General features: G+C 50.6%; 1 protein-coding gene across 1 annotated transcript; it reads right to left on the bottom strand.

Annotated features, from left to right (window-relative positions):
- Positions 1–5,759: 5,759 nt before the first annotated feature.
- Positions 5,760–7,841, bottom strand: LOC136497397 (protein DETOXIFICATION 49-like). Its single transcript, XM_066493184.1, has one exon. The coding sequence runs from the start codon at positions 7,591–7,593 to the stop codon at positions 5,890–5,892; it is 1,704 nt and encodes a 567-aa protein (XP_066349281.1). The 5' UTR covers positions 7,594–7,841; the 3' UTR covers positions 5,760–5,889.
- Between the last annotated feature and the right edge of the window lie 6,737 nt (positions 7,842–14,578).

Genomic DNA, 14,578 nt, shown 5'->3' with positions numbered 1-14,578 from the left:
TATCTTTTAGTTTCTTTTTAGTTAGGGTGTTTAAATTCAAAATGACTAAAAGGTGAGCAGCATGTACTCTAATCCCACTTAGTAACCCCTCGATGAGTTTGGTCTGAGCCCAAAGGCTAGGGAAGGGCCTGCTTTACTAAACCCTATGCTACTGTCTTGCCCGTAAAGTTCTGACACCACTCACCACGTTTTCGGTTTTGCCTTTGTCCACTCTGGTCGGAGGTCGTTGCCTACAAACAGATTATTGGACGGATGACAGTAGGAAGTGGTACCAGGTCGTATACAATAATAGCACCGCACATTATCAATACCACTGACAAGGATCAGGCTTTCAATTGGCCGATACAGTGTCACCACCACCAACAGGAACTGACACTGTCGATCGATTGCCAATCCGAATCGAAATATGCGCGGCGTGCGGGTGCCAATCATTTGGAAGCTGCGCCGCTAGACTAATGCAAAAAAAATCAAATAGTCAACTCGGTTCCTCCAATCACCAGCAGCTCGTCGTTTTATCCTCTTCTTTTGAGATTCGGATTCCATGCATGCCTGAAGAAACGCAGGCCTCAAAATCAGTCCTAGGATGAGGCCCTAATCGAAGCGATCACGTAGTTTTATCAGCTTATCCGTACTTAATAAGCTAAAATAAGTCATCCAGGCCAACAACAATTTGATAAAGAAAAGCTTATCCATGGTTATACATTACGAATTTTAGGCGGCTAACTGGCGTACAGTAGGGTGGCTATGCTTATTGTTATATGCATATATAAAATCTTATCTCTGCACAAGTCTAACCTTTGTTGTAGGAGTACTTTTTTATTTTGGGCCATCAAAATGGATGAGGAATCGGGAGAAACAAATGCTATCTCACCGCCTCTTCTCCTGTGCCGGCCACACCCGAGTGCAGGACAGCTGACAAGTCTGTTGGAAAACGGCGGATTCATTCGAGACGTACAAAGTCGGCGTGCGACGTTCCGCTGAAATCTAGGCGTAGACAATTGACCCCCACATGCCGAGTGACCAATCGGGCCGTGGGTGCGACCGTAGATAGCTGAGACTGGAAAAATGGAGAAATACGTCTATACTCGTACGATCCTATCCACTACCGGATGGCAAACATAACATTGCTATTAGGATCACGTATGCCATGATTGTTTTGTGTCTATAGACTGGTCCATACTTGGGATGGATCAATGCATGATGCATGTGGTGGTGATCGCCGACACGATAAAAAGATTTGTTTTTACTTTTCCGGACGGATAAGCTAGCGCTTCGTAGAAGCAGCTAGCACGCTGTGCGGCTGAAGACCGGAGAAAGTGGAGAAGAGAACGAAGGGCGGGCGGGCGGGCGTGCATGCTCGCCGATGGCGCTGAACGTTTCTTCACAAGGAACCAATTCACCGGTCCAGCTTCGCCGCACCAGGTACGACCGCCGCGGTTGCGCGTGGCGGCCGCGGCCCGGCCGGCCGTTTCAATGCCCGCCCGCGCGTCGTCTGCCGTGCCGCCCGCCTACCCCGGCCGGCTGGACGTACCAACCACGGCCGATGCATGCGAACTTTCCTGCAGCTGTCACGACTTCCACCTGGTGTGGTGGGGGCAGTGCCGAGACGTGACGCGGACACCACACACCAGGGCCGCCTTTTGCCTCCCGGCCGGACCGCGAGCCCCGCCCCGCCCCCCACCCCCCACCCACCAGTCGCGCGCGGCCCCCCGTGTGCACGGGGTCGGATTCGCCCGTGCTCCCCCGCCACTAGACACGCTCCCCCGGTCACGATCAGCCCCGCCCGCCCCCGCGCCGGGGGAAAAGAAAATCCACGAGGCCCTCGGTGCTCCTCCCTCGTCTCGGCAGTCGCGGTGCGAAACCCGCCCGTGCCCGGTTGTGCGCCGTCAGGCAGGCTGGCGGCGTGCGCGATTTCCCTTTCGCCTCTGCCCGCTGTCCTGTTCAAAGGGGGAGCCACAAGCCAGCCGACGCGTGACCGCCGCGCCCGCGACAAGGAGGTAGGCACGTAACTGGAACGTACCGGGGGCGAGGAGTAGCTAGAGCGCTTCGCCGGCGGGGCCGACGGATCGCATGCAGCGGATTGCCGTCCCCGATTTGACTTAGACCACGATAATTAATCGCAGTTCGAGTTTTAGGCACCTGCAGTCTGCCTGTCTGCCTGCCTGCCTGCCTTGGACGAGTCGTACGTAGGCCTCGCGTGCGTGCGTGCGTCTGCTCCGTCGCGGCGTCGTAGTCAGCCAATACGTCTCGGAACCTGAGGCCGGTCGCCGGAAGCGAGTCGATGTGACTGGCCAGGAACGCTCGCACGGTCGTATCACTCCACTAGGTAGCCGTTCCTTCAAGTGCTCTCCAGTTGAAACTTGCGATACACCAAACCAAGTGACCCGCGCGCAGCCGCAACGACGAGCGAGCGAGTATTCAGCTGCATGCTGCCGCCCGGCTGGCCGGCCGCCCGTGCGCTGGGTCTGGGTGCATGCCGCATGAGTAGAACGGAGGAGAAGACGGTCGACGACGGCGCTCGGCTACAAGTCGGTGGATCGGCCGGCTTCCGTGATCTCGACAGGAAATGCAGCGGGCGGTCGTGGCGGCGCCGGACTTTCGCCCGTTGATCCGTGTTGTATATATATATGTAACGGAGAAAGAAGGGGCGACGCGGCGGGGGTTGTGAGCTGGAACCGCGGCCCCCAGGGACCAAAACCTGACGGCATGAAAACTGGAACAGCATACGTGCGTGGCTAGTGCCATCACGCTGACATGGTTGTGGTTGAACGCGCTCGACGATCGAATCAGACGGCCATTCCGTCATGGACTTAGCTACGTCGCCGGCAAGGCTACAGGCTTCCCGTCCGCATTTGTTTTCTCCACCTTGGATATGCATGATTCAGACGAGACGTGGACACCCGCATATATGCTGCCTCCAGCTGTGAGGATAGATATGCATGGACGGACGTCGCGACTCGATCGGAGGTCGACGTGAACTACAAGCAAAACTAACTTCCTACTAGTATGGACGGAAGCAGTGATTTGTACGTCCATGCTGGCGAGTGGCCTTACAATATACAACTTTTAGCGCTCAGATAAGAATTATTGTGAAAGAACGCTGATAATCTGAATAAATAAACATTGCCCTTGATAGAAATTATATAGTTGAAGGATACGTACAGCCTATATGAGAGTAAAGTGCCGTTAGTTCGAACATAAATGCAAATTCCTGAAATTCACCTTCACAAAACTAGTGTATAGATTTTTTTTTAATCACCGACAATTCTCAAAATTCACCAAGTCACCATAAGGCTCTCGTTGAGTTGCTATCAAAGGGCCGGGCACATCGCCTGAATAACGCCATCAAATTCTGAAATAATTTCAGTAAAGTGCGAGCACTCGTACCAAGAAGACTTAAACTCGGATACATATGTTCCAACACAAAAAATCTAATCGACTGAGTTGTGCAATGAATTTTCTAAATTAATCTTTTCCCCAATTTAACATATGAAATTGTCGGGGGGGGGGGGGGGGGGGGGCGTCGTTGCAGATTTAACTGCAGCCGCAACAATTTTTTTTCCTCGAATACGCACGAGTGTGCATATCATTGTATTAGAAGAAATAGTTCCGCTCCCGGGCGTTAGTTTTTGTGCACGCTACATTATGAAGCACGATAGATTGAACTAAAAAAGACGCAATGTCTACGACTTTAATATTAAACGAACACCTTCTGGATGCTCGTCTGAAACGTAGTGCCTTACAACTGCATGTACTGCCAATATTTTTTTGCAATAACTTACGACAACATCTTCTTATAAAATTCGTACATATGACATTGTGCTTATATTTTTTGGATTTATTTTAGGACTTGTTAGTGTTTTTATTTCAGTAGTAGGCGACATATACCGGTCGATAGTGAAATGTTTGTGCTGACTTCATCAATCTTGAGAAGTTTATAGAGATGAGTGTGTGCATTTATCAATGTCTATGTATGTACCACGGTAAAAAAAAGAAATGAAAAAGAAAGAAAATTGTTTAATCCTAATACAATAAAAGAACTTGACTTTCTTATTAGACAAAGAAACCTTGAAGAGTCGAAGCACGATTAACGATCGAGCAGAAGTTGACAAACACTTCAAAGGTGCAAAGAGTAATCAATCCTAGGCGTTTGACATATCAGCCGGCCCAATCGGATGATGCAGCGTGCATATGTATCCAGTGATGGTAAGAGGTAAGGAGCTAGCTGTGATGAATGAACCTAGAAAGAGGAGCACGTTGCTAGTCTGTTGGAGAGGCCTCGCCCGCCATCAAGGGGACATGAATGAGCTTGACAATCCAATTGGGAACAACCACTGACTTGATCGACAGAACGTGAACCGCAGTTCATTTCATCTTCTCAGATTGATGAACCGTTGACCGGAACGGAGAGATGATTCGTTATTCCACGCCAGACGTGGGCGATCGATTGGGCGGAAGTGCAACGACGATCATGTTCTCAGTTACGGCACGCACAACTGCCGTACCCAGATGCATTGCATCGTTGCGTCTCTGGAGTACAGAACTCCTACGACTCACCAGCAGCAGAGGCAGTTGATATTTGTCAGTCTTTGTATTTATGTTTCAAATGATAATTTTAGCGAACTGTCAAAAACATGATAATTTTAGTATAATACTCCATATATAGCACTATGATTAACCGCTAGTGCTGGCTTTTGGGGCATCGAAACAGTGTCCATCTTCTCGGGGCTCCAAGGAGTGGAGTTGAGCGGGCGAGTCATTTTTTATGCGGACAGCCTGCCGGTGCCGGTGCCGGTGCCGATGGCATCCGCCGCACACGCGAGCTGAGCCGAGCTAGCCACCGCCCGCTGCCGCTGGGATCTCGGACCTCTCTGTGCCTGCGCTTCTGGCCGGGGCCGACCACGCGCGGTACATGTGGTGATGTGGATCCACATGGCCCCTGCACGTCGCTACTTGTCTGCCTCTGCCCCTGCCGGCCTGGATGCCAGGAGGAATCTTCCTTCCTACGGCCTGCGTGAGCCGTGAGTGAGGTCGATTGGTTTTTGCGTCTACGTACTTGTTAACAACAAGTCCAGCCAAGTGGGTGTGAAATTACTGTGCGGTGAAAATACATATTCGCAGCTAAAAATGGGAGCGTGTGCGTGTTGGCAGGATCCCTGTCATCAGACCTCTCGTGGAAACAGAGTCGGACTCTTCTAGGTTAGGCTTGCACACGTGTCTTTACTACTAGTCAGGCTTCGGTCTCTTTATGCAAATCACGTGCACAATTTCGGTTACCTCTTTCGCCGCTTGCACGAGAGGAAGAAAGTGCCGTCGTTTTGACGGCCGACGGCGGCTGCGCGGCGCAAGATTGCATTGCATGGCGGGCCCGCTAGCACTAGCAGCATGGTGATTGACACCGCCACGCGACTTGGACCCGGTGTTGTGTGCGTGCTTACACTACTCCGGCGTTAGCCCGCGCCGGTGACCTGGTCGTCACGCGGCTCGCCTCACTGGACCACCAGACACTGACCCGGAGCCGGCGGCCGGAGCAAGCTGCGGCGAAAGCCGTGAACGGTTTGTGTTTTGTTCCCATCTCGGCACCTCACCTGCAGCTAAAAATGCTCTCTTTTTCTTTTTCTTTTTCGTTTTCAAATCAAATGAAAAAAAAAGAGAAAACGGCCGGTGAAAGGAAAAAGAATCTTTCGTGTCAGCGCTAGATACTACTGTATGTTGATTCTGTGTGATAATAATCAGCAAAATCTCTACATGCTAATTACCAAATGTGGTGAAAAAAACTGTCACTCTGTCAGCCTCTGATTCCTCCTCCCCCGCCACAGAAAATGGTGGGCAATACAAAAAGGGGGAAAAGAGTAGATTAGAGCACACATGCGGCTGGCGCTGTAGCTATCAACACTGATCAGAGTGAGCATTCGCTTGCTCGATGTCCGTGTAGCCAAGCAACAGGCGCGACTTCTCGTCTCCGCCAGCCTTGTCGTCGCTGTCCTTGGCTCCGGTGAGCTGCCTCGAGCGCTTGGCCTCGCACGCCCAGTCCGTGCGGCCGATGACCAGCAGCATGCGCACCATGCAGGTGGCCTGCGCCGCCAGGAGCCCGAACCACAGGCCCTTGAAGTCGTAGTGGAGCCAGAAGGCCAGGACGAGCGCCACAGGCGTGCCCACGAGGTAGAAGGACCGGAGGTTGATGCTGGCAGCGTCCTTGGGCCTGGCGCTGCCGCGCAGCACGCCGCAGCCCGTGGTCTGCGGGCAGTTGCCGAGCTCGCACAGGCCGAGGATGGGCAGCACCGACGCGGTGAGCGCGATGATCGCCGGGTCGGCCGTGAACATGCTCGCCCACACGTTCCGCACCGCGAACGCGAACGCGGAGGCCACGCCGCCGAAGGCGAAGCCGAGCATGAGCCCCACCGTGGCGGCGCGGCTCGCCTCCTCGGGGCGGTTCGCTCCCAGCTCGTTGCTGACGCGGGTGGACACGCCGATGCCGAGGGAGGAGGGGAAGATGTAGATGAGCGACGTGGTCTGGATCAGGATGCCCATGGACGCCACCGTGGCCTGCGGGTTCAGCAGCAGGCCGCACAGCAGCAGCATGATCTCGTACCACCACCACTCGAGGCAGACGCTGACGCAGCTTGGCAGCGCCAGGCTGACGAGCTCGCCCCAGCCGCGGAAGCTCTCGCGGGAGAGCACGAAGCCGCCGGTGCGCCTGTGGACGCCCTTGAAGAAGATGTAGGCGAGGAGGAAGAGGAGGAGGTTCAGGTTCGCCAGCACGGAGGCGAATGCCACCCCCCTGATGCCGAGGCCGAGGATGGTGACGAGGACGTAGTTGATGGGGAGGTGAATGGCAATGGCGAGTGCGGCGCAGACCGTGAGCGGCAGGTTGATGGACTGCGCCCGGAGGTATATCCGCACGGGGTGGATGAACGCCTGGAGGACGAGGTCCGGGAGCGACGCCAGGATGTAGGTCTCGGCGACCGCCGCGATGCCGGTGTCCTGGCCGCAGAGGAGGAGGAGAGGCCGCATGTGCATCCACAGGCCACCGATGGGAACGGCCGCGGCGATGAGCAGCAGCACCGTCCTCTGCATGGTGATTCCAAGCAGCGAGAAGTTGCCCGCACCGAATGCCTGGCCGCATATGGGCTCCATGCCCATGGCGAGGCCGGAGAGCACGGAGTACCCGGTGATGTTGGCGAAGCCGATGGCGAGTGACCCGCCAGCGAGGGCCAGGCCACCGAGACGACCGAGGAAGAGCATCGAAATCATGGAGCGGAGGTAGAGCAGGAGGCCCGTCAGAATCATCGGGAGCGCGAGGCCGAGAATGGACCGCGCCTCTCCACGCGCGTCGCTGGACGACACCAGCGGCGTCATCGGGAACGCCACGCGCAGGGATACGGACAGGGCCTCCTTCACCGCGGTGGCGAGCCGCCCGGGCGACTTGCTCGTGAGCACGGGCACGGTCGGCGCCTCGTCGCCGGCCACCGGGATGTGGACCTCCCCAGCGGCCTTGGCGAGCAAGGGGCAGACGATGACGCAGGGCGCGTCCCCGTGCGGCCGCGCGTCATTCCGGCACGCCACCGTGGCGTCTCCCGCGCACGACGTCATGGCTGCTGGAGAAACAGAGGAATACCCTGCTCTGCTGGGTGCTGGTTGCCCGCCCGTGCGTGCGGTTTCGCGAGGCCGAGGGAGTAAAAACCTTTGCGGCGCAGGTAACTCCCAGGCAATTTGCACGAGATCGTACGTAGTTTCTGTTGGGGGGAGATGAGGGAAGCGCTTGTCTCCCCTTTGGAAGCTGGGAGCTTGGTTGGTTGGTGGAGTCGAGAGCCGCGCTGCGCGGGGGACTGGGAAGCCCGGCGATGCCTTTTTATAGGCGTGTCGAAGGGAGACGAGACAGGCTGCCTGCCCGCCTGGGTGATGGGCTGCCTGCCTTCTCTCACTAGCTTTTCTCGGCCCTTGACAACGCTTGGATTGGTTCTGTGTTTTGTCTTAGTTGTTGCTGTATCTTTCAACCGAGAGCCGCCCAGAAATTTATTTCATTTCTTGCATGAATTCTTTTCCTGTGGATTGTACAATAATACGTACCTGTAACGGAATACTAAACCAATTCTGCATAACATATATTTGTCCTGGGCATACATGTTGCCTGTACTGGTCGTACTTTTTATATTTATATTCGGCTTCGGTTACAAACATAAGTTTTGTAACTCCAGTACTTAGCATTAATTAAAATATTAGTGTCACAGCTCTTGGGTAATAAAAAACAAGTTTTGATATTTATGAGTGGTTTGTTTTTTTCTTTAAGAGTAAGTTACTTTTGTGGCCATTAGTTTTTTATTCAATCAGCCTGTTCGCTGGTTCGATAAGCCGTTTGTGCTGGTTTGTATGACCGATTTGTTGTAAGAGAAAAACACTGTACCATAGCTGAAACCAACAAGCGAACAGGCTGAATGATGTTTCGTTTGACTAGACTTTTCTATAGAATTAAGAACGGCATCAAGATAAACAAGTCAGCTTATAAAGATAGACTTTTTTTTTAAATAGGCACCCAAAGTATTTACTAGGATAATTAATTTCTTGCAACCTGCTCAAGTAAACGAAATTAATTAAGATAGTTTTGTAACAGATTATTGTTCAGATTCTTTGTTTACTGCGTTTTGGCCGGTCCATTACAAAATTCCAAATGGAAGTATTGTATTTTTTTTTACAACAAAATGGAAGTACGGTTGTTCAGTTGTGGCTCCTGTCCTGTCCTGTCTCCTGACGGGCATTAAAGTCGGCTGAAGCTAATTTGTTGTGAGAGAAAAATATTATAGATTCTAGCTGAGAAGCCGGCTTATAAGTTCACGAACAGGATGAACTGGCAAATGGATGCCTGAACAAATATTTGAATTGTTTGTTTCTTCTTTTATGTTTAACCCTATATGTTCGCTACTTGCTCTAAAAATTATATTACCTGCCTGGGAACTTGTGGCGTGAAGAGCTGACTTGTGTAGTTTTTGCTAGTGCGATCCCGTTGAACTTAAAACTTACTAGCAAGTAGATGCAGTTCAACGAGTACCGTAGGTTTTTTTCAGATGAAATCAATTCGAATTTTGCTTATACAGGACAGCATTACGACGACTTACCTGAGGGCCTTTGGACTTTTTTTGGTCAACTCATTTTTTAGGGCGCCGGCTGTGACTTGAGACAGCTTCGTTGCAGACCATCAACGAGAAAAGAAATGAATTGAAGCGCAGGCCTGTTGTATTTTAAGTGTGTATAATAACATATGGTGCAGAAGGTCAACAAATCTGTTCATTTAAACATTATTTTTTTTAAGATAAGACTGTTAATATTTCAACAATTGTCGAGACGGCATCACGCCATCGGTCTCTCGTTTGTCTTGAAGCTAATCTATGGGGAATACAATATCTCCGTTGTACTATCTTTGTTTTTTTTTCGATAACATACTATCTTTGTTGTATGCCGTCTGTACTTTTGTGCACAAAAGTTTACACCTGTGTCAATGCAAAAAAATGGGGGGAAGCCGGCAATTCTCGCTATGACTCAGATTGATAATAGCTTGCTAGCTCCTTAGACCAATGCTTGGATTCTATGTAAGAAACAGTGTCATATGCGTGGCGTCGGCAAATGCCACAAGCCGTATTCGTTTTGGTCCCTTACTTATATATAAGCTAATAATTTTCGGTTAACAACGCCTAGCTAGTAGTGAAATCATAACACTCGGAATCTTTAGTCTTTGTTTCTCTGGCTCTCTGGCAAATTGCGGCACTTACAGAGAAAAACAAGCTTTGGATTGGATAGCCCTTTGCTTTGCACCAAGCTGGTGATCTGCATGTGCTGGCCTAGTAGCTTAGAGCAGCCCACCCGCCATAAAAAAATACGCAAGCGTTACTAAGTTGGGAATAATTGTGATGTGCTCAAAACCAGGCATCTGGAAAACTAGGGACTCTGTCCTTTCCGAATCAGGCAAATCCCCCTTTTGCTAACGATAATAATACACTTGCACAAATGGACTGGATGGCGCCATTGCTGCTCGTCTTGGAGACTACGGAGAGCTAGAGGCCACCAACATGCCATGTTATGCTTGAGGAAATCTAGGTCTCTGCCTCCTCGCAAGTTGCATCCGTGCGGCGACGGCAGCACGGTATGTGCGCATCGGCTAGGCTAGGCTAGGCATTATGCATGAGTGACATGGAGTGCAATGGGGAATGCATCTTGGCAACAAGTGGCCGTATTATAACCGAGCACCCAGAGGTTTCGGCCGGGTGCCCGGGTTCATGCATGACTAGTGCAGCAGTAGCAGCGGCAGCACCAGCGTTGGCCCCCTTGTCTCGCTCGGCCAGTGACCAACCAACCAGCCGGCATGGTCCATGGGGCGGTGCCACTGTGCGCTGCTGCTGCTGAGGCGTTGGGCAAGAGGAGCTCCAAGGCTCTGGCATTGTTTTGCCTTGGCGAGGTGGCTGCATCTGCATGTGTGCCGAGAGGAAGGTCCAAGAAGCCAAATGCCGCCGTGGCCTTTCTTGTTGTATCTGGGGGCGGGGGCGGGTGCCGCCGCGGCCGGCAGGCGCGGAGGCGCGATTGGCTCGCCCGGCCCGGCTTTGAGTGTAAATCCAAGGAGCAGAGCAGAGCAGGTACGTGCATAACCTCCGCTTGTCGCGAGACGCGCCCGCTGTACTCTTTTGTTGCGTTGCTCCTGGCCGAAGCCGCGAAGGCAATATCCAAGCCCATGGAGGCGGCAGTCGAGGCCACGAGTGCGCTTTTTATTTGGAGTGCAACACCATACATAGAGGGCAGTTGTTACTCGAGAACGCACTTGGGTTTTTTAGCCCGCGTACGTATGTGTCGTGTCGTGAGCAGAGCTTAGTTTTTGGCTCACGGCCGGCCGCTGGACACGAGGCTGGCAAAGCTGTCTGAGTGGCTGGCGAGCGAAACCCGCGGCCGCGCGAAGCTGACAGGGGGCGGAAGCGCCCGTGCGTGTTTATTTTGCCGCATATGTCTTGTCGACGGCCTACGCGGCGCAAAAAAGCAACGCAGCTGCCTGGTGACTGGTGAGACGTGGACGCAGCGGCCAAAAACGCTTCGTTTTGGCGTGTCCGCGCCCGTCGGCGGTGGAGCCGCGGAGAAAATTTGCGCGCGCGAGCGGGCGGTCGCGTTCGTCCTGGGCGAACGTGACAAGGATCTTTGGACTCAGCGCTGCGCGGTCCACATGGGGTACTTCACCCGCATGCAGCTGGTCCAGGTGCTGACATGTGGGCCCTCCTCCATACGGATGCTCGGTAGCAGGTGTTACCCTGTCCGGCATGGCGACAATTCTCTACGACTGAAGTATAACCGAAGATACTATATGTAAATGAAATATTACAGTTACAGCTGGATTTGAGAGATTTGACCTTGAAAATCCATTGAATGTGCATACCTTACGCGATTATATTTATTATAATAATAATAGGACAGTACTTGAAGGACTGTGTCCAGAGACCTTCACTAAATTATACTACTACAGTATTTGTTCATTCGTTGACACAATAAAAGTCCCCAAGAAAATAGTCAAGGGTATTATAGATACTTTTATATTGTCCAAGCCTATCATCATGCCTGCAGACAAAGAAACTCTAATTAAATCCAGAAAGAAAAACAAATGCGTGGCGATTATGACAAGCATTTAATCACTTTCATTCAAGACATCAAAACATGGTCAGAGAATAAATATATGCGAGAATTTTTCTACTACGTGTTGGCATCAAAGTTAAGGCCGTTCTTTTGAGGTGCCTTGGAGGAATTTTGCTGGGAATCCGGCCGACGTAATACTGTATTATACATGTGGCAAAGTCAATGCTTATCTTTTCAGATGTGTGGATGGACCGAATTATGTGCCCCCCCAAAAAAGAACCGCTTTTTCAGGCATGGGACGAATCATTTGCACCAAAGAGAAAAGAAAAGAGATGGGAGAGAATATTTGGCACTGCAGTACGCCTTGTCTCTGTAGTAGACACTGCGTTACCTTAACAGTAACGGACACAATTGCTGCTAGGATTGAGAAATCTGTTAGCCTTGCCCGGGAATCGCAGAAACGAGACTAAGCATGTCCCCAATCGTGGATGCAGAGAGAGGAGACGCGACAAAGCCGATGCCATGGACCTTTTTTTTATCATAACCATCTCAGGGCATCTGACAAATGGATGGTTGTGAAAATCGGAATCCAATACCGTCTATTTAGTCTATTATTACGCGTGCGTCGTCTGGCCTAAGCGCAAGGATACCTAGCGCACTAAAAAATTTACGGCGAAATGCTGCCACATTGATAGCTTCGACATGAACCAACAAGACAGCAACACTCTCCTGTTTTATTCTTATTTCAGCCCAGAGTACATTTCTTGCCGCTATTCTTTCCACGTTTCTCATGCTTTTCCTTTAATCTTTATTCCTACGAAAAATGTGAAATTCCTTGGGTCGACCAGTCGACACTTCAACCAAAGTTGCCCCTTGAGCGAGTGGTAGAGGTAACTTTAATTTTTAGTCGCGTCGATTGTTGTGTTAAAATTGATTTTGGTGGAAATATGATGCATATCCTTGTTGTAGGGTTTTTTTAATCCAGTTTCTCTAAAAGCAAGACCAACATTTGTTTTTATATTCTAACAATAAAAATGACAGTAAAGTTTTTGCACTTCTTTGAAAAGTCTTGCTATTCTTTTGTACTAAAAAAAGTAAGTACTCTCTTTGGTTCCAAATGTGACACCTTGACTTGAGGCTTTGGTTAAAATATAAAATTTCGAATTGTTAAAGTAATGTGCTATAATAGTATATTTTTGTCATGATATAAATATGATACACCAACCATGTGTTGTGAATATATGTAATTTCCATATTTTGATGGTCAAGTTTAAAGAGCTTGATGGTTAAAATCCTAAAATGCTAGTTGAACTCAATGACTCGCTGCTCTACTGTCCAATACCACCACAAGCAGCAAAGAAAAGGTGATTTTTTTAATTTTAACCTTTTTTAATGTAATTTTAAATCTTACGCCTCCGATTTTTTTAAATTAACACTTTTGGCCGCGCCTATTGCCCTGGAGCGGCCAAATGCCTGTGCCGCGCCATGCATGGGCTGACGCGGCGGCAATCAGGAGCGCTGACTGCTGACGGGGCAGGGCCTGCCGCGCCAGCGATCTTGGCGCGGCAGTGCTGCGCCAGGGGTCATAGCGCGTCTGGGCCAAATAAAACCCCGCGGCTAGTCATGCCAGCCCGAGCAGCAAGCCTGCCCGCCGCACCCGCCGCCAACCCGGCGGTACCTGGACGGTTTAATCGAAACGCGTCGCGCCGATGGTGGGAGTTATTGTAAGTATTGTTTGACGTAAAATGAATAGTGAATTTGTTTATATATTTTGTTAAATTTTTTCAAGGCCGAATAGAGAAATTGATAAGGCAATTGATATTTTTTCCGTCTTTTATAATACGGTTAACCACCATGTTAACTAATCGATTACGAAAAATTGAATCGGATTGAAATGAATATTTTTTAAGGAAACTTATTTATTTGTCTTTTGGCCCCATATTGTAGGATCGACGGTGACGCGGCCATGGACCCCGGCTTCCTCGACCCCTCGCGTAAGACGCCGGCCACCGGTGTCGAGATACCCCGGGACTGCCGTTTTTTGAACTAGTTGCTACTTAATCTCGCAAGCAGTGATGTCGCGACGCATTGAAACGAATATGAAGCAAATAACATAAGTTGACAAAGCTGTCACATAAGTTTGACTTAAGTTCGACATAACATAACCAAATAAGCCTGCAAGTTTCGGACCCCAATAATAGTTGAACCTAACAAACTAAGACCCAGGAGTGTAAGGATTCCTCGGACGCCTCTGTCTCTTCGGATTTGTTGGCAACACATCGGGAGTGTAGCCAACGTCGGTGTGGTCGCGTCGCCGGTGCGTATGGCTCGTACCCTGCAAGTATGTGATATGCACGATTACTTAGAATTCTTTGTGATCGTTAGTTCATTTAGCCTACGTATTTAAAGAAACTACCTTTGTTAGTACATGTGATGCTCCTTGGATGTCAAGCGGGGCACCACCTAGCTGAGACATGCCGATCTCGTCCTGCGGCCAATCTTTCCACTCGTCGTCGTTGTCATCGTCGTTCTCGTTGTCCTCGATTGCAGGGTCCTTCCCAGCGCTATAATGTGGTGGTGTACGCACTGCGGAAGTGGCACCTATCACCGGCTGAGAAGAGCCGGCTGGCGTCCTCAAAAAGGCTGAAGATGTACCACCCGACCGCGCTGGAAGTGGCGGTTCCTCATAAGGAGTGTCCATGCAGCTCAACTTTTGAGCTAGCTTCCTGCAGCTCTTCTTCACCTTCTACATAAATAGACGTTAAAGTTAGCGCATTTCACAAACGCATATACACTGAAGAAACAAATTCGGAACGGACTAGTTTATGTTTACCTCCATAAAAGCCTCGAGAATGCCTGGCCCCTGCCCTCTAGACTCGTGAAGCCGGTACGCTGCTTCATTGGACAGCCTCGACAATTGTGTCGCTTGGGTTCAAAAACGCGGTTGAACAGTTTTAGTATACATAATTAATACCAA

Source organism: Miscanthus floridulus, chromosome 12 (genome assembly GCF_019320115.1).
Source record: "Miscanthus floridulus cultivar M001 chromosome 12, ASM1932011v1, whole genome shotgun sequence".
Classification (NCBI taxonomy): Eukaryota; Viridiplantae; Streptophyta; class Magnoliopsida; order Poales; family Poaceae; genus Miscanthus; species Miscanthus floridulus.
Note: the sequence above shows the minus strand (reverse complement) of the source record. Positions and strands in the feature narration are given on the sequence as shown.